Below are 25,423 nucleotides of genomic sequence, written 5' to 3' on the forward strand. Positions count from 1 at the left end.
ATGGGTAGGAGTGAGAAGGTTATTGCTAGAGATGATCCCTTCATTACAATAAGCACAAGCTTTGAAGCCCATTATCAGACAATCTGCAGCTGTGCCACTCATCTATCGTAGCCATACAAAAGACACACATACTTACTATTCAACCACTAATGTCAAACGCATAACAGCAGAAACTGGAAAATAGCAAAAGCTTTCCATCAAGTTTTAAAAGAAATAAAACCAAGACCCTATTGCAGTGCCCAAAGCAACCACATGTTTACAGAGACTACTCCAATATGCCATGCCCATGTAGGTGATTTTAAGTCCATCCTAACAAACACATTGTGGCATGAGCTTTCACAGGCAAAAATGGCTTCATGGTTCTGATGAAGTTAGCTTGTTGCTTTCAAGATTCTTCCCATCACAACCAGTTAGCCTGTAAAGTGCCACAACATTAGTTGTATTTTTCTTTCAAAGACTAAAATGGCTATGCACCTGTACAAAGAATGGCAATTTCTCTTGCATGGTTTGTAAAGTCATTAGGCAATGGATTGGAAGAGATGAAGGAGAAATAGAAACAAATAAAAATTAATGCTGGGGGAGGCAGAGGTTTGAGCTTGTTACAAGTCCCATGACATTACCGGTCGTAAAATGGGCTATTCTAATACAAGGTGATTTCTTTTTCATCTCTCTTAGCTTATATGCTTAAATGCTTGCATGTAGGATTAAAGTTTATCCTTTCCCTAGAAAGAATTTCTGCATTTTACTATACCAGATGGCTAAAATTTAAGGGGAGAAGCTCTTTTTTTGCATTGTTCTCATGGGAGCATAAGCCAAATTATACTGAGACCAAATAGTTCAATATTCATATCCTCTTTGTCTTATCCTAATGTTATATCAGTACCTCTGTAAGAATCTTTTCTATCCCAGCTTATTAGGGACTAAGCTTTTGATGCTTACTGACATACTAGTGATTCCCTGTCAGGAAATGGTTAAGAAAAGGCTGCTACAATCCCACACAAAATTTTGAATTTCCTGGAAGTTTCAGTTTCTGTTTTCCTTGTTCCTTGTTAGAGGCAGGAACTGGCAGTGCATGCAATCCATGGTTAGGAGAGGGGAACACTGTGATTTCTGCAAAAAAAATCCCTGTGACTCAGTTCCAGACCACTTACAGTTGATGTTGATTCAAAAAGAAATCTCAAAAAGTTTCACTATTCCCCGCATCCACTCTCCCTTGAAGGATTTCAGCGTGACATGATTGTAAACAGTTTATGATCATCCCAGTGCTGTGCCCACAACATTTTGGGCCTACCATTCCCAGCCTAATAATGTACAATACATTCAGCAACAGAAATATTTTTTTTTAAAAAAAGGCAACAGGTTAAAAAAAATGTAAACTGGATTCCGTTCCAAACACACATATTAATACAAGTATTTCCCATAGTCTCCTATCTTTCACCCTGAAAAATATACCTGAGTTTTAGCAGTTCATGAAACTTTCAAGTCCCTCAAACAGAGCCCCTTTAAACCCTGAATGAAACCAAAGTCTCTGGTCAGAAACAAGTCACAAGTTTGAGACACTCCTTCTGTGTCATTGTGACAGCCCTAGGGTTGGCTCAGATTCAGGACAATTCCTTGTTAACAGAAAGCCACCAAGGCACTGTAATCCACCAGACCTTGGAAGCCAAATGCAGCTGGGAAAGAAGATGAGGATAGACAGCATGTTTCCCTTTGTCCTTATCCAGTCACATGTGGCTCTCATCTTCTTCGAATCCTTCTATAATCTTAGACTAGCTCTAGAAAAGAATTAACAAAAAGGTGATCATTACCTGTTTCAATACAACTTTTTTTTTTAATTGAAAGCCAACGATCAATTTTGGTTAAATGTTTTTAATTTTTGTGAACCGTCCAGAGAGCTTCAACTATTGGGCAGTATAGAAATGTAACAAATAAATAAATCTAATGCTATATTGTCCAATGCAATAAATGACTGAATGCATTCAAGATGTCTGTGTTTTGTTTTTTAAATAGCAATGCAGGGGCATGTAATAGCAACAGCAGCTTGTTTTTTGGATTACTGAGAAGAGTTTTGAACAATCTAAAATGCTATATCAATGCTATGAATTTTTAAAAAATATTATTTTGTCTCTTTTCTCGCTCATGGTAGTTTTTCTAGATGGACATGATGGGCTTTGCCAGGTCATGCTGTCTTTTACTGATTCAGGAATTTCCTGACAAATGGGCATGTTTTAAGTATGATTGCTTTCTGGATGTTGATGTGGATGTATTTTGGTAGGTCCAGTTTCTGAAGGTTTTCTGTATAGCTTTTTGATGTGATGCTGCTGACTGATGTGACTAATGGAATAATTGTGACCTTTTCCTGTTGCCATAGTTCTTTAAATTCCATGGCCAATGGTGTATATTTTTCTTTCTTCTCCTCTTCCTTTTCTACAACATTTTTGTCATTAGGTATTGCTATGTCAATGAGATGATGATGATGATGATGACATGAAATTAGCCTAGCATATTGTCTTGTTTCCCAGCCAAAAATCTCAGGCTAAGCAAAAATGCATGGAATCTGAAAGTGTCCCCAGGCACAAACAATGATGAGCAAAAGAGTGGTTTGCCATTGGCTCTATTCCCTCTCTCCCTGCATCAACTACTAAATCTCTTACACCTTTGATACCTGTTGATAAGCAAACACTGTCTCCTAAATTCTGTTCTTTATTGGCACTTACTTGATCCAGAGGCAATGCTGGTGGTTTCTGTGGTGGCAGCTCTTCCCGGGCTGGTGTTGCTGTAGGCACCTTTGGGAATGGGGCCTGTGGCTGGTGCATGTGCATTCTGGAATCACACACAATGGAGGAGGAAACTTTAGCAACCACATGCACTTTCATTTGCACACTTTACCTAAAGACATATGTTTCTGAACTGAGAAAATCATTTGGTGAAGAGGCCCAATTTTCATGTTTGGTCATTGTTTATTTTCTGTATTGTTCATATCCATGTTGTGTTGTGTTATTTCTTTTGGACTGAATACAGATGGAGGATAGGAAAGAGAAGCCTAACTCTGATAAGAAACAGAGTTAGCATTGTAAGCAAACATCAACCTTAATTCCTGAACTATTTCTCCAATCAGTATGGAACAGCTGAATAATTTCCCATCTAAAAAAATCTTGGAAAACTCTATTGATGAATTCACCAAATGAAGAGATCATGATTATACAATATAGCACATAAATGATCAGAACTGTCACCTCTGTCCTTGAAAAGTCACATGTGAAGCTCTCTCACAAATGATAATAGGCTGTGCTGTTTATCATTGCTTGCAGCTCTTTGGACTCTTAACTTTAGGAAAGCAACCACCATTCACCACTTTCCCCCTTCTTTCCCCAACCTCCCCGACCCATGGAGAACAGTCTTACCCTGCTGTTCTATACATATCCGGGGATATTCCCCCCATTCCACCTCCACGTCCTGTCTGTTCCATCATTAAGGCCTGAAAGTGTCCCACATTCTCTTCTTGGCAGCGGTAGAGAGGTCCCTCATGAGCAAGCCCGTTGGCTTGATTACTGGCTGGATGATGCGACAAGTGAGCATTCACTGGTGACCCATAAGCCCTGGGCTGGAAGTGACTGGCTGGATGTCGTGATGCATAAGGTGACCCTGCCTGCAGCATGACACCATGTGGAGGGAAAGCAGATGGGCTAAATCCAAGCCCAGAAGAACTCATGGGTGGTGGGGGAGAGCCATACAGATACTCTCCTGCTGCAACTGATCTCTGCCTCTTGGTGGCTGCATTATGGTTGTCCAAATCAAGAAACTCTTTGGGACTCTCAGGTCTTTCTTGGGACTCATCTGGTTTCTCAGCCTCCGGTGGTAGGTCTTGCCCACTGCTTGGAACCTCTTTGGTGCTTGCCATGTCCATTCGGTTTGGAGAAGCCAGAGCAGCGCTAAGCACCTCACAGCCCTGTATGCCACTGCCCATGGTCCCTCTGTCTGAGAAAGGAGGCCTGGTCAGAGGTGACTGGGCAGGTGGATGCCCGGTGGGACTGGACTGGGGAGGGAAAGGCCTCTGCCAGTCTGAATAACCCTGTGGACAAGTATAGTAAGGAGGCTGCTGGTAGTGGTGATAAGAAGGGGCAGGCTGAGGCTGGTAAGGATATGGCACTCCCTGGTGGGGACGGTAGCGAGGGAAAACACCATGGGGGTTATTGGGCTGAAAGCCCCGAGCAGAAAAATGCTGAGAGTGGGACACTGGAGGGGGCTTCCCACCCATCATAGGACTGAATCCCTGTAATCCTGGATTAATGTGGTATCGTGTGGCTGAATTTGGATATTCCAAGTTGGTCATGTAGAGAGGGGCAAACTGGCCAGAGGTGCCTCCCACTGGACTGCCATCCACACCAGCAGAAGAACTGGTGCTCTGTCCCATGCAAGGCACAGTTGTTTCCAATAGATTTTTCCCCCCAGTACAGCGGGGCTTCTCCATTATATTAGCAGCCACTGCTTTTCCTTCTGTTCCACTGGATGGCCCTTCACCTACAGCACCATTTTCAGCCACAGATCTTCTCTCTGCTGCTGTTACAATGTCCCTCACACACCCCTGGGCCACTGGACTTCTATAGTTACTCTCCACTGGCCATGTGCTCTTGCTCTGTGTTGCTTTTGGATCATTTTTATTTCCAGGATCATCTTCCTCTCCTTCTTGTGTCAAGTTCTGCCTTGAGCAATCCATTTGCAGGGGGGGCTTGGAATGAGGTAGCAGCTTGGGGTATGTCCCTTCTGGGAGGCCAATGCACTGGGTTTTTTGTTCCATTCCTGATGGAGGCTCTGCTGCACAAAGGGAAACAAGGACAAATCAGAGGGCTTTTCCTTAGTACATAGTAAATCAGATCTCTTTGGCAACAAAAAGTGATAGCATCCCAAGCAGTTAACAGAGCAACTCTAAAGCTTAATATGGAAATAATATTACCCAGGTTTTCTGAGATGGTAGTGTGGGAACATGTTCATTTCAACTAGGGTTAGCTATGCTCATATGCAATGCTGAAGTGGAGTTGGAGCAATTTAATTGGCATGTGCATGTGTGTGAGAGCCTGCAAGTGTTACAAAATATGAATGCAACATAAAATACAATAAATTGTTGACAATAATTTATTGTATTTTATGTGAGTGCTATACATTATAATCTGTGTGCTAATTGTAAATACAGAAAGATTAGTTCTATGTATGCTATGAGCTAGCTTTAAGTGCAAAAATATGTTCATGGAACTGGGGTGAGGGAGCTTGCTACAGGTGGGTTATTAGCTCTTGGAAGGGGAAAGCTGCTAAACTCATAAGGGGACCTTCTTGAGGGCGTTTCTGAAGTTAGCTGTAAGCCTGGCTGCGTTAGGGAGAAGCTCACTTAAGATAAGGTGCAGGAGTTATGACTGGAAGCTCCTGTTTAAGTCCAGTTGCACAGATGTTTCTTTAAGATGAAGAACTAGAGGTAATGTTAGGGAGAAAGTTATAAATAATGAGATCTTAACAAGGTTGAGCAGAGAGATCCTTAAAAACAAGATTACCATACATGCCTGCCGGATAGGTAACAATAAGAACTCAGTGATTCCTGCTTTGTTGGTTGAGAGAAGTAAGAAATTAAATTTTATTTAAAATATGCTAGCCATCATTTCTGTTGTGCTATTCACTATATTGTATGTAGTAATGTGACTTATTTGTTTTATCCCTGCAAAGTTTTGCTATTCTCTAATACAGCTTGAGCAATAAATATGTATTTTATGGTACCACTTTGTATTGTCTAGCTTGAGTGATGTTCAGGGATCATAATACATAAAATTGTAATAATTCTTGAAGCCCAAAACACTCAGCTGTGATTTATAAATCTGTTACAGAGTGCTATCTATCTGCATGGCTGCAGTTTTCTCTCTCGGTCAAGTGAGCCACAGATACACCTGTTCAGGTAGGAGAAACAATCTAATCTGATGGAATGGAATGGATCACCTATCTCATGAGTATTAGGAGGGAGTGTGGAATCTCACAGCCTGCTCCCACCCTCTGGATCCCAGTTAATGTTATGTTTGCATGAAGTCGAAGTGAAACTCCATCACCACTTATTCTCACAGATGTTATAAATAGAACAGAAATATAACAGGAACAGACTGAAGAAAATTTGCCAGATTTACTTCAAAATGAAAATGGAGCTAGAAAATGTGTACATCTCTGTACACATACTCCATACATCCGAACTCCACACATCAAAATGCTCTTGTGCACTACCATTAATTTGAATGGGAGAATTTTCTTGTATATTTGTGTCGTATAAGCCTGCCCCTTATTCTGCTGCTCTTAATAATACTCTATAAAATCTGCAACTTGCTACTTGATATAGTCACTTCACCTTGCCTCATGCCTTAGGAAGGATGAGTATGACATTTATATTAAATATTAAATTAAGATTTATGCATGGCAAAGCATCAAAACAGACAAGCCCCAAAGAAACCCCGTTCAGCAGTGAGCATAGCCGTCTCTAACTTGGTGTTATTTATTGTAAGAGCGAGCAAAGTACCACACAAAATAAATGGACCTAAATTACTTGCTCAACTGATTCAGTAGCCAGGTTTTGCCTTAGCAAAGCAGTGATATGCAATTACCTCGGTTGTTCTCCAGCTCAATTGTCTGACTGGTGTCCTGAGAGTTCCCATTCCCTAAAACTGGTTTTGGAGGCTGAATGTTCGTAGATGCCACGTGGGCCAGTTGTGGGAATGGTCCAGGTAAGTGTGGGGGAGGAGGCTGTCGTGGGTGATAAGGCACACCAGGTGGGCATACCCGGGAGGACAGCTGCTGCATGGCAATCATCTCTGGACTGTCCATCATGGAATCCCCACCCTGGGCTACTCTCTGCATTTGAGGAGGAGGCCCAAATAATGAGGCTGGTAGCTGCTGCTGCATTCTCTGACCAGGGCCTTTGCCTGGTTGTCGAATATATCCTGAGGGTGGAGCTCCATGAGGTAGGAAATTGGATTGCTCAGTCCACTGACTGGGTGGCAAAGGTGGTCTCAGCACCCGAGGTTCCATCATGTGGCTCAAAGCATGCGGTGGCATAGGGGGGCATGGGCCCATTGGAGGTTTCTTGTCTACTCCCAGGGCAATCTGATTCGCAGCATCATGGCTTCCATTCCACACAGCAGGATGTGCACGGTTTAGGTACTTATAGGGTCTGTACATGTGGCCGAGGGGAAGCTCTGAGGTCTCTGGTTGTCTCATAGGGGGTCCATTGTGTCTTGGAGAAAGGAATCCTTGCTGGAATTGTGCAGGGGAATACATACTGGCATCTGAGGGAGGGCCACTCATCCGACCAAGCTGCAGGGACCCAGGCTGAGGTCCTATTGTGGAGACATGCATTGGTCCTGCACACACCTGCTTCTCTGGAGCAGGAAGGCGATGTCCTCTGGGATCATTTAATCCAACTGAAGGCTGAGGAAGGAAACCAAACGAAATGAGCTGGATTCAATTTTTAAAAATTAGAGCAAAGCACAAGGGGCAAATTGTGTGTTGGGGGCAGTTGTAGCAGAGGAAGGAAGGGTTAACCCTCCCATACCCATGTGGTGTGTGTGTGTCCCCCAAATATTTCCTGCGCTGCAATTAAGCTTGGAAAAAGCCTTCCATCGAAGCCCATACAGCTCCTAAATGGTTCCCTAGAAAGGACTACAGCCCCCAGGCCAAGAAATGTTTGACTTCCCTGCTCTATGCACTGCAAATCTTCCTGACCCTTAGACTTTGTTATGTGTGTTACTTAACTGTATGACTATCCCCCACCTGCCACAAAACCATTTATTGTCTTATTCCTTGTCCAAATTCACAAAACTCTGATGAAACAGCAACTGTAATAAAACCATAGGTAATTATTCATTTGCAAGCACAGGATTTAGGTGTCCTTATCACAGACTTAAATGTAATTCATTACACATGCAGATGGAAGCTCATTTTCTACTATGTGTTTTACCTGCATGGCAAAGTGCTGTTGCTGCTGACCTGGCTCACCAGGGTGTGGTTCTGGTACCCGTGGTGATCCATATGGTTTTGCTGGATCGGCCCCATGTAGAGAGCTAAAAGTTCCTGGCATTTCTGGCCTCTGAAAAGGGAAACAAAAGTCACCTATGAGGTTTGGTCAGAGGTGGAGCTTCTTCAGTCACAGTCTTCAGTCATTTCAGATAAGGGAACTACCTTTAACTTCAAACTGAAACATGAAACCTATTCATTGAACCTATCGGCCGCTCTGTTCATCCCTTCTTCATTCTCTTAAACTGTTGTCCCATACCACTGCACTAGTCAGGGGTGAATCTAGGAGCATAGCAAAAGTTCTCCCATTTCTGGAGGCATCTCCAAAGAGAAACACATGCAATCATCAGTGGCAAAGGCAGTTAAGTAATGGATGGAGTGTCAGAATAGGACCAGGGAGACACAGGTTCAAGTCCTCACTCAGCCAGGAACCCCATTAAGTGACACTAAGCCAGGCACACATTCAGTGTAACTTATCTGACAGAGCTGTTGTGAGGAGAAAATTGTGGAATGGGGGACTATTAAGAGTGGGATAAAAGTGTAATAAATTAAACATTTTTAAAAAGTTAGTCATTGTTTCACAACAGTTTTTTTGTTATAATTAGTATAACTAATAACTGGTTGATGATTATCTTCTTTCTTATTCTCATAAAATTAATGCATTATAAATACTTGGCCATTATTTGACCACTTGGTTAAACAAAACTTTTTTTTTTACCACTCCAATGCTTATCCCTAGTCAAGGGTGCTAAGGATCAATCCACAAGAGAACTGATGAACTGCCCATCAGCAGAACCAAATATGCCTGTGCCTGGCAAAGCATCAGTTTCCACTTCCTGCCTATCCTCGTTTGTTCTCCTGGAAGTTAAATCTGATCGATAAATCATTTTACTAGCTCTGATTCTCAATAGATGCATCACTTCATACACAAAAAGTTAGCACACAGAATTCTAATCACCATATACACAAATGTAGACAATTCTATTAAGAGTTATATTTTGTCTGCTTCTTTCCCTCTTTTCTTCCAGGATTTTAAATCCAATTTCTCCCTGCTACTGTGCTGAACAGTAGATGTGGTCTGGGGCAGCTTTGCTACAAGACTGGGAAATCAAACTCATGTGTAAAATGGAATTATGAAGGCTGTGAAGTTCAGAGATTGTCTCTCTAGAACAGTTATTCAAAATTAGAATCCTACTATGGTTGCTATAGAGGTTTGTAATTGTATGAATCCTATTTTAAGATTATTCTTTCTTGTACCTCAGATGATGCCCAGTGGAGTTTGAAAGGGTTCCCCCTTCCCTATGATCTTCAGTTTTCCTTCCCTTTTTCTTAATGTTATCAAGGATGATCACAACTATAGCAGAGTTTTGGGTGGTGTGGACTTGAGCCAAATCAACTTTTCCTTCGGAAGACTGAGTTATGTTGCTCATGCTAAGGGAGTGTGACTGATCACCACATTTGAAGGTATGACTGATCACCACAATTGAGACTGGGTAAGAATTTTCTCCCCAAATCATACTGGCCAGTGACCGAGGCAGTTATTGGGGATGAGTGAGGGAGTATGCAGTTCCCTTATTCATTGAACCATTTGGAGCAAAATGTTTTGTTGCCAAACTTTTGTAATACACCAACTCTCTGACAAGGAGTATAATGTAGCTTGTGACCAGAGGCTAGATAAGTCATCTTCAAACCCTAATTCTATCAGTTTGTATTCAGAAGGTATTTTTGTAGCTTTAAAAGTTAAAATGGGTTTACATTGAAAACAATTCTTTCAGTTCTTATACTTTCCTGACAACGTCTGCCACCCACTAAAAAAAATGGGTTCTTTCAAGTCCAGTGTAGACTGCCCCAAGGAGAAAGGAATGGGTAAAGGAAGTGAAGAAGACTGCATTACAGAAAAAAAAACCATTAATAAGGAAGGAGTGAATGAACTTGAATGCCTAACATTACTTTCTCCTATCTGTTGGCAATTCTCCTACAATCTCTACCAAAGGATGTTTTTTTTCTGTTGGTTCACTGGATTGCGACTTACCATCTGCCCAGGATGAGATACACGGTTGGGCACTCCACTGTAGTGGTGTGAGTGCAGAAAGCCTCGCCCATTGGAAGAGGCCACCTCTCCAGGGGGCTGAATTGAGCTGCTACTTGGATCCTCTACAGAGAAGGAGAAAGAAGATGAGGAAGAAGTGGGAACTCGATGTTTTGCCTTGTGAGGTGGAAGTTTTCCTCCATTTTGCACATGTGGTTGCTTTCTGCCAGGTCCTTCAGAGTCTTTGGATCGGGTCCAAACATTTCCTGCATTAGAACGTATAGTCCGCCGATTTCTTTTTTCCCGCTTCCCATCCTCTCTGATCCAGAACTCATCATCTGTGTCTCCATCTTCTCCAGGGAAGTGCTTCATCATTGCCCGGTGGAAACATCTCTCTAAGTTATAAGCCATTTTAGTGTATTCTGTGTTAAACAAATAAGAGAAACTGAGTTTCATAGGTAAAGGGCTTTTCTGAATAGTTACATTTCTGCTCTACCTTTATGATCTAGGCTTCTCTCTGTATGTGTTTTTCCAAGTTTGTTTTAAGCAAGAAGAAAAATACAAGTAAAAGAACTGGAAAACAAGCGGCTATAATTCCTATGGATTTTGGCACATCACTTCAGTTGCATTCCTTATTTTAAATTACCCATATGGGTTCAAACCCTAATACCACAGAAGCTTCTGTTGTGTGTAAATAACTGATGTACATTCAGTGAAGGAAGTACTATAACTCCAACTTACAATATTATCAATGTTGTTCATATGCTTTAAGCTCTGTCAATATATTGGCAGGGTTTGGAGCAAGCTAATAGAGCCAGAGTTGCCAAGAAGAGACCATGCTCAGTCTTTCAGCTTGCCCCTAAATAAACTGGCCTAGAGTACACCCAATCTAGGAAAGTGTTTGAATGAAGAGGTATTGGCTTCTACTCTCCTTTCATTTCAGGTCCAACCCAGCTGCAAGAGGCTGGAAAATATTTGAGTTTCCCCCACAACTATTTACAGATAGAACTCCTGTTCTCAAACTCTTACCACTATTTTCTCCATTGTATTTAAGGCAGTTCCTGAACATGGTCTTCATGTCACCCACAAATTCCTCCTTGGTATAGTATTGGCCTCCATTTAGCTTCTTCTCCATGCTGGAGATATCCATGGGAGCCTGAAAATTTACCATGGAAATTTGTTTCAAGCTATGTAACAGGCCTTGAAAGTTACATTAAATCCTTACACAGAAGCACTCTCATTCCCTCTGATCAGTGAGGTAGATTCCACATCACCATCTATAACCCAGTGAACTGAATGCAAAGCAAGACTACAGGCAATATATCATGTTGCTTACCTTAATAATCTGGTAGTAATTGGGGGCATAGGATTCATCAACTGGCTCCAGAAATGGCCAGGAATCCTTGTGAGCTTTCACCACATCTAGAACTGTCAGCAGTAAAAAGATAGTAAACTGTTACACATAACAATGGGATGCCAATATTTCAAAAACAAATGAACTTGCAAAGCTAAGACCTGGAGTGTGGACTGACCTTTGTACATGGCAGTGAATTCATCATCCAGTTCAAAGCTGTAAAGGGGAAATGCACAAATGAATACAAAGGCTGCGTTCAGAAGTCCTTAAGTTATGTAGTAGCTTATTTTGGAAATAGTCCACGGTGCCCCACCGCATGCCTGGACTAATAAACTACTATGCAGAGCTTATTAAACTACAGTGCCTAATGTGACCCTTCTACCCATCCTCTGTCCCCCTGCAGTCCTCCTGCTCGAGCAGCGGTTCTGTTTCACCAATTCATAACATCATAGCGGGAGCTGCGAGGAGCAAAATCATGGTGTGCACCACTCATAGGAGCAGAAAACCTGGGAGCACTAAAAAGGGGGTGGATTCTGTAATCCCTTGGCAGTCAGAAGGATTGGGACCGAACTTCATCTGCACCTCCCCTAATCAGGAGGCACCTGATCTACCTTCCAAACCCTACACACTTGCACCCAAAAGGAGGGAAAATCCAGGGTGCATCACTCTGAAGTGTCGCAGGATTGGGACCAAACTTTATGTGCAGCTTCCAGTAGTTGCCCATTTGTTCCTTCATGGTTGAGTACTGTGACAATGTAGGAACTTATTTTATTTCCTCTTTTATGGGGAGCCACTGTTTCCCCATTTGCTGCTTCACAGTTGCATACTTCAGCAATTGGGAAAGTGTCATTGAAGGAAGGTTTCCTTTTTTAAAAACACACACCCGTATATTGATGCAGCATATTAGCATTATGTCATGGAGCCTTTTTTTTCTGTATCCATTAGAAAGAGTTGTGCAGCAGCTATCTGAATCGCTCTTGCCATGCATCTCTCTAGGCCAGCGATTTAACCCACGGTGCCGAACAGACGACATGATAAGTCATGGTGGGTTAAATAACCCCTACTGCAGACTGTGGGTTATCATAGTGGGTTATTTTGGGCAAATATGCCACTGTGGGTTAAGAAGTTCAGTTAGACAACATGATAACCCACAATGGGTTAAATCATTCACGATGGGTTTATGTCGTTTGAACCCAGTCAGAGCCTCTTATGTTTCATCCTTCCTCCAACTCTGGCTCTTGTATAGAATTCTTAACACTGAATATTCAACTGCAGCAGGTGCAATCCTTTCCAAGTCATGACCCCCAGCCCACTCATTTTCCTGTCATATATCATTCCTCCAAAGCTTTCCTTCCTGCCCACAACATCAGGGACAACCAATTGTACATGGATGATTTTTTTCTGTATTTATAGGCAATTCAGTGCAGTGTACTTACAGATCCTTGGTCTTCCTTTCGTCCCTAGCAGGTGAGCTGGGATCCAAGTGAGAAAGCTCAGGGGGAAGCTCCTTCCCTTGGGCCAGCAGCCAGGCCCGCTCCTCTCGGAGCTTCCTTCTCTTGGCTCGTTCTACAAATGGGGAAGAAAGTAATCACATTTCTAAGAAGTTTTCCTGCCAAAATCCCAAGGGGCAACTCAATTGCAGGTTTCAGGAGGGCACATGCCCTCATGGGTGTCATAACTGGAATGCTGTCATATTTTCAAAAGAGGCAGAGTTCCTGGGGAACATGAGGATATAATTACATTCATGTCCTGCTTGTGGGTTTCCCATGAGCAGCTGGTTGGCCCCTTTGTGAACAGAATGCTGGACTAGAAAGACCCTTGGTTTGATCTTGCATAGTTTTTCTTACGTAAAGCAACTCAGGGGGAATCTTGTGCCTTTGTAGCAAAGCTTTTACTTGCCTCTGCCTACTTAATCTTGTTTAGCAGAGTATGTCAGAAGCATCCACTCAACATGCATGCATTGGTCAGCAATTTACTATGCCCACTACCCACTACTGACCAGGTAGTGGCAACAGGATATATGTTTCTCTTTTGTTGCAAGGTAGAGTTCTGGTTGGGTGGGAAAGACCCACGCCATCACCCTGCTCAGGTTGTTGCAACAATCACAACACAGCCATGTTGGATAGCATCTTGAGGAAATGGCCTCTATGCAGCTGGGTAAGCATGCAAATGGAAATCATGTTCTCTGTAAATGGGAAGGCTTGCTACTAGATGGCACCAACTGTATTGTGAATTCCAACCACTCAGTGGTGAAGGTGTCATTTTGTGTGGTGCTTTCTGGAGACTGCAGTGGTCACTAGGAGTACAAAAGCTACAGTGTACAGTGAGCTAGAGTATGAAAAACAAAAATAAAGCAAGGGGATTTTAAACACACATCCCTCACTATATCTTTATGATGGCCAGGTGGGATGTAGAGATTGTCCTGGCAAAGTGCCTGGAGTGATGACATCTGAGGTATCTTATGTAAGAATACGGTAGTGTAAGGCTTATTATGAGAGATCTACCAGACCAATTTTGCTTATTTTTGTTTTAAACTGAAGCTTAAGCAGTGTAGACATGCAGAAAATTGTAAAAATGTGAAAAAGCTCAAAGCTTGAACTTTAATAGCAATTCACTTCCTCTGTACCAAACAGGCAGAGCCACCCCTCTGCTAGAAGGATGATAGACAACCTTGCTTGGCCAATCACTTGATGGAATAGCAGGCCCTAACTGCAACCATGCAGTTATCACTGCCAGCGGGGAGGGAGAAGGGAACAGAAGCAGCCAACCAGGATGTGTGAGGGAGGGGAGATTCATTACGCATGAGCCATTATTCAAGACCCCTCTGTGGTGAGTGGACTGAGGGGGACAAAAAGTGGGAAAGTAGCAGGAATACTAGTGACCATGGTGACATGGACTTTACACTAGTTTTCCAAAGAGGAGCCTAATAACAATTATCTAAATGACAGAATCCATATACAACTATTATGTAGAGATGGGAGAAAGCAATTAAGCACCCAAACAGAATGACATAATGTATGTAAGAGACATTTGTAATTATTTCAATATGTATACAAATAAACTACAGACCAGGAGCAATTAGCTACTTTCTTTTCCCCATCTCCACATTTCAGAATGGATCACATGCAAGTTCCCCATCCAGAAGAAATCATAGGAGTTTAAAAAACACACAATTTTTAAAACTCTCCTCTCTACCCTCACTCAGTTTCAGTGATAGCAAGTCCCTCTCCCACGCCCAAGGCAAAGATTTTAAAACTGTTCAAACTTAAAACTGTTCAAACTTCCATATTAAAAAACAAAAACAAAAAGCACCACACATGGGCATCCCATTTCACAAAGGCAATCCACATGCCTTCCACTGCCTTGACTTTCTCCTCCATTTCTCGTTTCCTCTCTTCCTTTAGCATTTGTTCCTGCTCCTTCTTCTGAACTGCCAGAAGGATCTGACGCTCCTCCTCCTCTTCTCGTCGCCTCTGCTTCTCCATTCTGCTGAGCACCATTGGAGTCACCTGTAGAAAGAAACACATTTACTTATTTATTCCATTTATATCTGGACTTTCCTCCAAGGAGTTCATGGCTGTATATGCAACATCTCTGTGAGGTAGGTTATTCTGAGATAGTGACTTGTCCAAGGTCATCGAATGAGCTTCCTGGAAATTTGAACCCAGTCCTCCTCCGTCCTAATCTGTCACTTTAGTCACTACAGGATACTGTCTCTATACTTATGATTATATTCCTTGAAGTTATACTCTAACCAAAAAATATCATCATAGAATAGCATCTCCCTTTAATTCTTCTATTGGTTATTATCTATTATAAATATACCTCCATATGGTGAAATTAAAACATAACTAAAGGGAAAATATTGTTTTCACTAGCAGCATTTTCCATGTCTGTAGTTTTATTTCACTACAGGATGAAATTTAGGAAAATGAATAACCAGGGAAGAATTACACCAAGGTGTACAACCTTTTCAGCCCAAGGCCCACATCTGGTGTTATTATGATATTTATTTATATCCTGCTTTTTGTCCAATGCTGGGCGTCAATGCTGGTTGGTGTTGGCTGGGCACATGGGGTCAAACATGCTGCACATGCACACATACATGTGTGCACACACACACACAAGCTTATCAACCATGCTTTAAAATGCAGAATATTTTAAATGTATAACAATATCACATACAAATAATATTTCAAATATTTATGCAACTATCTATGCAAATATTACAAATGCAACAATCATCTAAAATTAAAAAAAGAGCAGCACCATTCAGCACAATTCATAAAATCCTGATTGGTGCCAGACCTGTGGAGCTCATGCTTAATCCTACATACTAATAGCAAAATCATTCTCTGAGTGGATCCTTATGCAGCCAACATGGCACCACCCATGGATAAGAGAGAGATATCAGCAGGCTTGGAGAAACTACAAAGTCTGTCTATATATATATACACACACACAAAGAAAGGGAGAGAAACCAGCCACCATGCAAAAAATCCCTGCCCAATGAGGACTGAGCATAGTCAGTGGGCACAGAATGCTGACTTGGCTCTTGAAGGGTGGGGGAATCACAGGGAATGGAATGAAGCACTCTGGAAGAGGGCACGGCTGACTGTAAACTTGAATAGGAGCATTTCACACTGCTACAATTTGTTGCAGGTCCCACTTATGTAATTACTTGTCTCCAAGCTTGAGTTACACTTCAATATTTGCAGCGTAATCCTATGTATGTCAGCACAGAAATATGTCCCATTAAATCCAATAGGACTTACTCCAAGGTAAATCAGTATAGGATTGCAACCTTAGCTGTTGATGTTTGAAAGACAGTCTATTTAACCAGTGTTGTTGTTGTTGTTGTTGTTATTATTATTATTATTATTATTATTATTTATTTATTTATATAGCACCATCAATGTACATGGTGCTGTACAGATAACACAGTAAATAGCAAGATTTTTATTGAGCCATTCGGTCTTTCTTGGTCTCTATGCGAACTTCAAATACCTGGCAAAAAACTGTTCTAGCAACTGCTGATAGACAAAAAGGATTTTTGTACAACTTAGACATGATTTAAAATAATTACAAAGACACATTAACATCTCACAAACAGTATCGATTACCATATTCCAAAACTTTAAACTTTTCCTACAATTCTACTACATGTGATAAAACATTTTTACTTGTTTCTCAGTGCCAACATTTGCAAACTCTTTTACATTTTTGTAGAGTTTTCATGATGTGAAATGCTGCTGGAAGATCATTTTAAAACATTTTTCTCTATAGCTTAAGGCAATGAAGAACTGGGATCCTTTATTGAATAAGGGAAGCTATTATAAGCTCTTCTTATAGACAAGGAGAGAAAACCGTCATTATCTATAATATTATAATATCAAATTCTGTGAACCAGAAGAACCATCTATTCAATGAAAAATAGAATAAATAATGAAAATTTTGCTAATTTGGATACAAGGTTTGTTCCTGTTGCAGACTGTTTAGTTTTCAAAAGAAGAGTATATGTATGTTCCGTGTGTGTGTGTGTGTCAAATTCATAGGAAATGGGAACGGAGTAGTGAAGGACTAGGGGGTAAAAGGAGGGACTAAAACCTATGTTGAAAACAAAAGCAATGTCAGCCAATAGAAAACTGCAGAGTTCCCTTAATTTGAGTTTTTTGTCATAACCTTAAAGGCTATAAATCTGCATTTCCCATTATTTATATTGTTATTCTGGTCAAATAATAGGACAGGCACCTTCAGTGTTCAATATACGAACTGCTCTATTTCTGTTAATAAAGTCAGTTATACTATTGGCCATCACTAGATAACTGATACTTGCATCTTCTATCAATAGTTCTATCTCACTTACAGAGCTGTATAGCACAGTTCCTTCCTTAATGCCAAGAGAAAAGAACGCTATTTATGATTCTAAAGCGGGGTGCACAACCTGCACACCCCAAGGCCTGTATTGCAAGACCCCATAGCTACCCTGACATCCCCACTGCCATTACAGTCCCCCCTGCTTCTACTCTCCACTCCTTTTTCCAGAGATCCTCATACAGATCACTTCTGCCACTGCTAGCAGCAAAGGAAGAGCAATCTATATCAGGATCACTGGTGTGTGTGTGTGTGTGTGTGTGTGTGTGTGTGTGCGTCCCCTGACCCCATATGACATGTGACCCTAAAGGCTGAAAAACTCATGCACCCCCTTGCTCTATAGCTTCCTTTGCTCTATGTTTAGGTTATAAATGGTTTCTCAGTCCTAATTTTTGCTAGGATGATACACCTGTGTCTAGGCTACAATTGGGGGAATCACATGATGGAATGCTTCTCCATAAAAAATAAATACAAAAACATCCCTGCCTGTAGGAAAATAGCATATCAGGTAAATGACTAGGGTAGAACCCTTATCTTATGTCACTTCTGGCTGCATGTGGAAGCTCCCCATGATTGAATGTTTTAACCATATAGAAAAATAGATATGTGGAAGGAGTATTCTCAATCATGGAAGCCTCCCTCTGTAGTCAGAGGTGGCATAGCCCGAACAGCTTTACCACCTCAGTGAAAACTTTTGCACCATTTCCTGAGAATTGAAGATAATCTGGAGCATCTGCATTACCCTTCAGGCCTTAGCCCATCATTAATCCAGAGAAAAAGCCTGTGTCTTAGTTATTATTGCTTCATTTTTTTTCACCTGCCTGCAAATGGGACCTAAGGGGGCACTGATAAATTGTTGGAAAGGCAGACTAGCTTCCACTGTAGATATCCTAAGTGCCTCCCTATTTGTGTTGTTGCAAAAATGCTATTTAGTCATTTCCTTCAGTAATGCTCCCATTGAGAATTGTCTGACATCATCTTCCACCCCTGCCACTGGCAACAGCCATGCATTAAGGAAGCTACCACAGGGCCATTTGGTTCTCCAATAGCAGAACAGTTCAACAAGAGTTAAAAAAATATTACAAGCTTTAGGCTGTTTTACAACATGCCAGATCCTGGGAGAAAAGTGCAAACAGAGTAGAGAACTGGATACAAACACCTGCTCCTCACATCAGAATGCAAGGTGTCCTTTGAGTGTAACCCTACCCACCAGAGTGATCTTGTGTATTTGAACTAGTGCTGCTTCAGTACCCAATTAATCCAAAATAGCACATCCCAGGAGAATAATTTAAAGAGAATCCGAGCAATTAGCTAGTGAAGAGACCTCTTAAGTTATTTAGGACCATTTCAACTGACCACTCCTAGATTGTCCCTCAAGAATGTATTCAAATACAGTAGTGTCTGAATAATAAGATATGGCTGCATAAAGATAAATATAATAAAAGAAAACTGCAAAAAATAATAATACACAGCCTATCTTAACTGGTCTTTCTAGGGAATTATTTCCCAGGACTTTTACATTTTTGTAAACAAGTTTTGTTTCAAACTTTTGACTACTATGGATCTAGTGTCAACAAATAAGAAAGAATTCAAAGGGCAGCTAGGATAGTAAAGGTGAGGCTGTCTCTATTCCAAATCAAAAGAGTCCAACACAGCAACCTGAATACATTCTTCTTTTGCTAACCTTGGGAGTGAGCTATGTAGAATACTGATGACACCACATGCCTGCCCCCAGCCTGCTAAAAACAGGTTGTTCAATAAACTTATCAGGCAATTGCTTAAGAATGCATAATGCTGCCTCTATGAGTCAGACCACTGGTCCATCTAACCCAGACTTGTCTAACCTGACTGGCTACAGCTGTCCCGCATCTCAGCAGAAGTCTTTCCCATTACCTGATCCTTTTATCAAGGAGATCCAGAGGATTGCTTAATTCCTCACCTTATCCATATAAAGTGTGTGCACAACTTGCTGTAGTCTGTTGCTTGGCTACATGGTGCATGCTACAACTGAGAAGATCTTTCTTCTGCACCATGGCCAAATGAGTTTCGGTAGGCTGGGGTATGGTAAACAAGGCCTCCCAAGAAGAACTTAGAGACCAGGGAGAAGGTGGTCTCTCAGATAACTTGGTCCTGAGCTGTTTAAGGACTTATAACCTATAGTAACACCTTGAACATGGCTTGGTAGCTAATTGGCATAGCTACCAAGCCATATTCAAGCTTTTAGCACAGGAGGGTTTTAAAGGTTAAAACCAGCACTTTGAATTGATCCCAGAAAGGCATTGGAGACTACTGCAGCTGGTACAGGATTGGTGTAATACAATCTGACAATCTAGTCGGATTCAAGTAGACGTGTTCTGTACCATCTGAAGTTTCCAAGTTGTCTTCAAAGGCAGACCTATATAGAGTGCACTATAGTAGTCCAGTCTGGATGGAACTAGGGCATGCATAACTGAGGCCAGATCCATTTTCCCTACATAGGGTCTCAACTCACATACCTACCAAAGCTGATAAAAGGCACTCTGGGCTATTGTCGCCAGCTATGCTTCCATAAATACTTTTTTTCTTATGCATGTTGGCAGGTTATGTACTTTGGCAGAAAGGCAGTTCAGAAGTACTATTAGTAATATTAAAAATAATCATAATGAATAAGTTCAATGTAAGCAAGTGTAAAGTGATTCACACAGAAGCAAAAAGTCCTAGCTTCACATATATCTCATTAACCTTTTTCCTCTGTTGTCTCCTCTCTGCTAAAAAATAAGTTTGTAAGCTCTTCAGAGAATGGACCTGTCTTTGCTTATATTACTCCACAAAGCACCGTAAAGACTGATGGTGTTGAAGAGGGGTAAAACAACCAACTTTTTGGGCTTGGTGTTAGCTTGGGTTCAGCTGTGACTTAAACTGTTCTGGTTTAAGCCAATGAAATTTCATGAACTGGTTCAGTTCATCATGAAATTTCCCCAAACGCAAAACACTACTCACCTGAATGGTGGCAAAATGCAACAGAAGTAGTTTGAGTGCAGAACGTCAACTGTGAGGTGATATATTGTGTGATGTGGGTGGAAATGCTGTTAAGCCTGAAGAATGTGGGTCTGCAGGTTTTCTGCAGTGCCACCCACATGCCTGCAGCTGAGGGCACTGTGGGCTATGCAGAACAATAGGCTCCAGGGACTTCTGAACTCTGCCTTCTGCTCTCTCTTCTAATATAGCCCCACAAAAGACATTCTCAGACTTCAAGAATACAAGATTTGCAGCCCCATCCACCTTGGTCTTGCTGTAGACATTGTACAGCCCCTGTCTCCCCTTTCTTTCCCCCTGTATGATCCCTACTAGGATTTCCGCAGTTTCTCCTTAATGAAGGTGCTGATCAAAAGGTTTTTAATGAGGAGCTAATCTGAACCACCTGTTTGAGAAATACTCTGAAGGATTAGAAGCCTACAGAGCAGTTGCATCAGAGATTTAAGTTGCATCTACATCTTGGAACTAGAAGGAAGGCACCATTCCACAGATAGGATACATATTCTGCTATTACAATCTTCCCAACTTCCCTGCATCATGTCTTGGCAATCCTTCCAATTTAAAGACAAGCAGAGACACAAAGCACTTGATATTTTGTTTACCTGGAAATGCTTTTCTTGATACTCTATTGATACCCTGCTCCCCTCTTAGGTAAAAAAAAAACTGCAAAGAGGGACTTGAGTGAACAGGAACCCAGACACACACAGTGGCCATTAAGTACCTACATTAAGTATCATGGGGGCGTTAGCAAGCCTGTTACTGATGAGCACCCATTTGTCTCTCTGTATCCAAATATGAGATTTTTGCTACTGCAAATAATATGCACCATATAATTTCATGGATGTTTTATTTTTCTTTTGCACCTCTAAAATCTCAAAATGGAAATAATGCAGCAGCACATACATCTCTCCTGGGGTTCCACTGTTAAAGAAGAGGAGTGGCTCTTAAGGTGAGGACATAAGGTCACACTTTTTACTTTGATTAATTAACCTAGAATTACCACCACTTCTTGGCTTTACAGTTTATAATCCTCTTCTTTCACAAAGTTATATTGAAAGAATTGACTATGGTTCTGAGAAAGCTGATCTACAAGCTGTATACATTATGCAAATTAGGCATTTCCCCATAATTTTTCTTATACAAAATGATTTTGTGATGTACAGCTTGGAGTGTGTCCAGTGTGTCATACTATTGTGTCCAGTTTCTCTATAAATCTCTTTAGAACTTCTTCCGTGAGAAGGTAGTTCTGCCTCTTCATCAGTTTGCCAAAACCATCTCTGAAAGTCAGTGTTAATTTCTCAACATAATATCACTCTATTTATCCAAAATCTAGGACAATGTGTTACATTAAAATAAATAAATAATAATCAATCCAGACCTCACCAGTTATGACATCTCAGACATTTGCAATTTCAGATTCTTTCTGTTGACAGCTTTTCATCAGTCTAGAAATTCTTAACAGCCTTTCCCAATCAAACTTGCCAGGCCCCAGGAACATACCTATTCCTCAGATTTCTACTTGTGTATAGCAAGAAATGCAATTGGCAACTTTTCATGTACAAGTTTAGTTTATCAAGTCAGAAACAACTTCAGAAGTAACTTTGCATGAAACTCAAATTTGGGAAGGCACTGATTTGTAATGATATAGTGCAGAATCTGCCACTGTGTACCATCTCACTTCCCAGATGTGGAAGAAATGGCTGAATCTCCTATTCAACGCTTTGAAGTGCTTCAACAGAGAGCTTTGTTTCTGGATTACACAGAAGTCTGGAAGTTCCCTGTGGTGATGACAACCAGATGGCTGTCTGGGAGGTAGGAATCCAGCCAAATGTTCTTTCCAACCTGCTTCTAGATAAATGAAAGCATTTCAAGAGCTCTATCTCACCCCTGCCAAATAAAGCTTCAGTGACATCAAGCATAACTTTGCAATGTTCTTTGTGACTGATAAAATAAAATTGGCTTGATTGTAATCATAAACTATACAACTCTATCTTTCCATCTGGGGTGAAATTACAGCAGGCAAGTTGTATGTCTTTTCAGGTAGAAAGTGTTTTATTAACCGTTATGGATAGCAATAAAGCCAAACGACATATTAAATATCCCCCCAAGATGCATGTGTCAGAGGAGGCAAGTATTGTAGAGGGGTCTACTATAATTACCTAGGTAACGTTCACCAAATAGTAAGCTAGGTGTAGAAATCTGGCAAATGAACCGTTTGCTTCCACTCATGTAAAAAATTAGGCTAGCAGATATACCAGAGGCAGAGAGCTGAAATTCATATTGAGTACCCAACAATGCCATAACTTGGATGAATTTCTCTTTGTTTATACTCTCCCCCTTTGTCCCAGGTTAACTGTGAGATCCCTTTTTCCATTTACACTTAAATCTAAAAAAATTACATTAAAAAGAAGCATAAATTAGATACAGTCATAAAATGCACAGCATCTCCAATCCATAGCAAGGTTTGTATCTCACAGTTACAACATCCTCTTGATGCAACAAGTCCAAATGTTAAGTCTGTAGGATGCTTTGAGATATTGCCTGATTCTTTGTTGTTCATTGTTCTTGCTCTTGTTAGACTGCCAATTTATTAATGCTAATTCTATTGGATACACTAAACTATTCTGCTATCTGTAACATTTCATACTTACGTTATCATTTCTAATGCTGTTATAGAAATTTACACTCAAAGGTGTCTTCTGCATCAGAATACACTAGGCACCCAGATGAGTGGGGTTGAGCTCATTCTGGAAGGGATTGCACTCAATACTACCTGGATAGATATAGCCTGGCTTCAGCAATCCATGCCCTGCTAAACTACTGTTTAAATTATTGCAATGGGGGCTGCCTTTGAAAATGGTCTGGAAATCAACTGGTGCAAAATATGGTTACGAATGTAACCATTATTAACTAGGGCTGGGGATTATGAACATATTATGCCAGTATATCATCTTCACTGGTTCCCATTCAAAGTGCTGGTTTTGACCTTTAAAGACCTTCACAGTTTGGGACCTTGGTATCTTAAGGATTGCCTCTTCCTGTATGTACCTATCTGACTCCTGAGATCATCAACTGAGGCCCTTCTTCAACGGCCTCTGCTAAGTGAGTTATGGCAGGCAGCTATGAGTGAAAAGGCATTTTCAGTAGTGGTTCCCCATTTGTGGAATGCTGCTCCAGAGAGACCTGCCTGATGCCTACTTTAATGTCTTTTGATGTTTTTATTTTCTGCATTTTTATACCTCTGCTCCCTGCTTTTAATTGTTCTGTGTTGATCTTAACTGGTGTGTTTTTATTTGTGGCATGTTATTGTATTTTACTATAATGTATCTTTAAACTTTTATTATTTGTTTATTTTGTGAGCCACCCAATACATTATACTTACTGTTATGAAGCTGCATAGAAATAGCATAAATAGCACAAACCTCAAATAAAACACATGCCTGGCACACCTATTCTTAAGAGGTCTCTTACCTCTTGATGGATTGGCTTGATGTCCTGACGATCTGACATCCACCTGGAAGAAAACTCCATCCGATGTAAACGTTTTTCCTAAAAAATGGGGAAAGAAGTTAGTATAGATCATCACAATTCCTGCTGTATCTATTATTTATGATTAATAATAATTTCTACAATATTTTCAATGTGCCAAGTGCTTTACAATGTATTTCTTATTAATGTTTTATAAAGTCTTGATGCCTTTATTAAGATAGAACCATATGAAGCTACCCAAAGAACCAGCCTGTGTATTCAGTTGCTAGGGGTGGTTTTTAAAACAACATCAAAAACATCATTAGTCCAGGCAGCAGCTTACCAAGAGCTTAGTCATGAGGTCTTTCTTAGCTCGGCTATTTCTATTAACGTATTTTTAAAACAATATCAAAACCAAGATATATTTTTTAAAAAAACAAGCCACCAAAATGCTGCTGCTGTGATTAAATGTCATCCAGATTCAAATCTCACAGAACCAGAGAGTTGAAAAGGGACTAGAAGACTGCCCAGTGCAACCTTCTGCCATAAGACAGGATCATCCACTCACCTATCCACCTGCCTCCCCTCTATCTACTACCCCCCATGACTCTTCTCAACCTAAAATATAATGTATCAAAAGGAGAGAGTAAGTATCCCCACTCATACCAGTCAAGCCCTTCTAATCTGAACTGGAGGACAAGGGAGAGAACACATATTCACTAAGACACTCTCAAGGAAAATATTATTAAGTTTATCTTCATTCTACTCAATATTCCATCTCTGAACATATCTGCAGCCACTATGCATGGAGGTTACCAATTCTTCCTAAACAAAACAAAATGGCCTTGTCTACAACATGTGAAAATTATATTCTTCAAAGTATCTCTTCAGCAGTTCCAGATAGCCAAGCCTCTAACTTTCCCCGTTGTTCACTGGCTATCTGAATTTAACCTTGTTAAACTAGAAAATCTTCTAATATTCTAAATCTTCAAGATTGTGAAGAAAACATTGAACATCTACTGGTCCTGCCTCTTACCCTAGCACCATGTCCTGTCACTTTTCTCCTCCACAACTACTGCCTCTCCAACATTATCTATGTGCACCCAACCCTTTCTCCTGCATGAATCTGTGCATGTCCCAAAAAAAGGGACAGATCAAGCAAATTTTCATATATTACCAAACTATGAAAATGTGTTTAAGAAAATTAATAGCATCTGGATAACTTATTCCAACAACACCATTTTGGTTAGCTGGCCACAGAATTTTACAACCAAGAAGCATACTTGTTCAGCTGCTCTCAACACTTGAGGCTGCCTCAAAGGATTCAAATATTCTGACTTACCTTTTGAGCAATCATGTTGCAAATCTCTGGGAGGAAGTCTTCACTCAGAAGCTTGTAGAGCTGTCTCTCCCTTAAAGATGTTCTTTCGCGGAAGCTCTCCGTGACCTGCCTCCACTCCTCTTCTGTCTGACACAGCAGCCACCATGCTCCATGACCCGGTCCTTGAGAACCTTCCATAAAACAAAGATGCAGTGTTGCTAAATCAAATAGAGCACTGACATTACCTCTAATAGGCCTTACATAACCTGACCATGTGATGGTACCAATAAGTCAAAATTCATAGTTCTGTAGGATGCATTTTGCA

General features: G+C 40.9%; 1 protein-coding gene across 1 annotated transcript in view; it reads right to left on the reverse strand.

The window, feature by feature from the left end:
• Positions 1 to 886: 886 nt before the first annotated feature.
• LOC134403979 (chromatin remodeling regulator CECR2) overlaps positions 887 to 25,423 on the reverse strand; it is a 101,753-nt gene continuing 77,216 nt past the window's right edge. The window contains exons 8-20 of the mRNA XM_063134525.1: positions 25,120 to 25,289; positions 23,781 to 23,858; positions 14,773 to 14,929; positions 12,857 to 12,986; positions 11,599 to 11,636; positions 11,403 to 11,494; positions 11,096 to 11,222; positions 10,070 to 10,488; positions 7,982 to 8,110; positions 6,630 to 7,452; positions 3,405 to 4,815; positions 2,714 to 2,823; positions 887 to 1,769 (exon numbers count right to left, since the gene is read on the reverse strand). Coding sequence (XP_062990595.1) covers positions 1,765 to 1,769; positions 2,714 to 2,823; positions 3,405 to 4,815; positions 6,630 to 7,452; positions 7,982 to 8,110; positions 10,070 to 10,488; positions 11,096 to 11,222; positions 11,403 to 11,494; positions 11,599 to 11,636; positions 12,857 to 12,986; positions 14,773 to 14,929; positions 23,781 to 23,858; positions 25,120 to 25,289 — 3,689 coding nt within the window. The 3' untranslated portion in view covers positions 887 to 1,764. The remainder of the gene's footprint in view (positions 1,770 to 2,713; positions 2,824 to 3,404; positions 4,816 to 6,629; positions 7,453 to 7,981; positions 8,111 to 10,069; positions 10,489 to 11,095; positions 11,223 to 11,402; positions 11,495 to 11,598; positions 11,637 to 12,856; positions 12,987 to 14,772; positions 14,930 to 23,780; positions 23,859 to 25,119; positions 25,290 to 25,423) is intronic.

This window comes from Elgaria multicarinata, chromosome 9 (genome assembly GCF_023053635.1).
Source record: "Elgaria multicarinata webbii isolate HBS135686 ecotype San Diego chromosome 9, rElgMul1.1.pri, whole genome shotgun sequence".
NCBI lineage: Eukaryota > Metazoa > Chordata > Lepidosauria > Squamata > Anguidae > Elgaria > Elgaria multicarinata.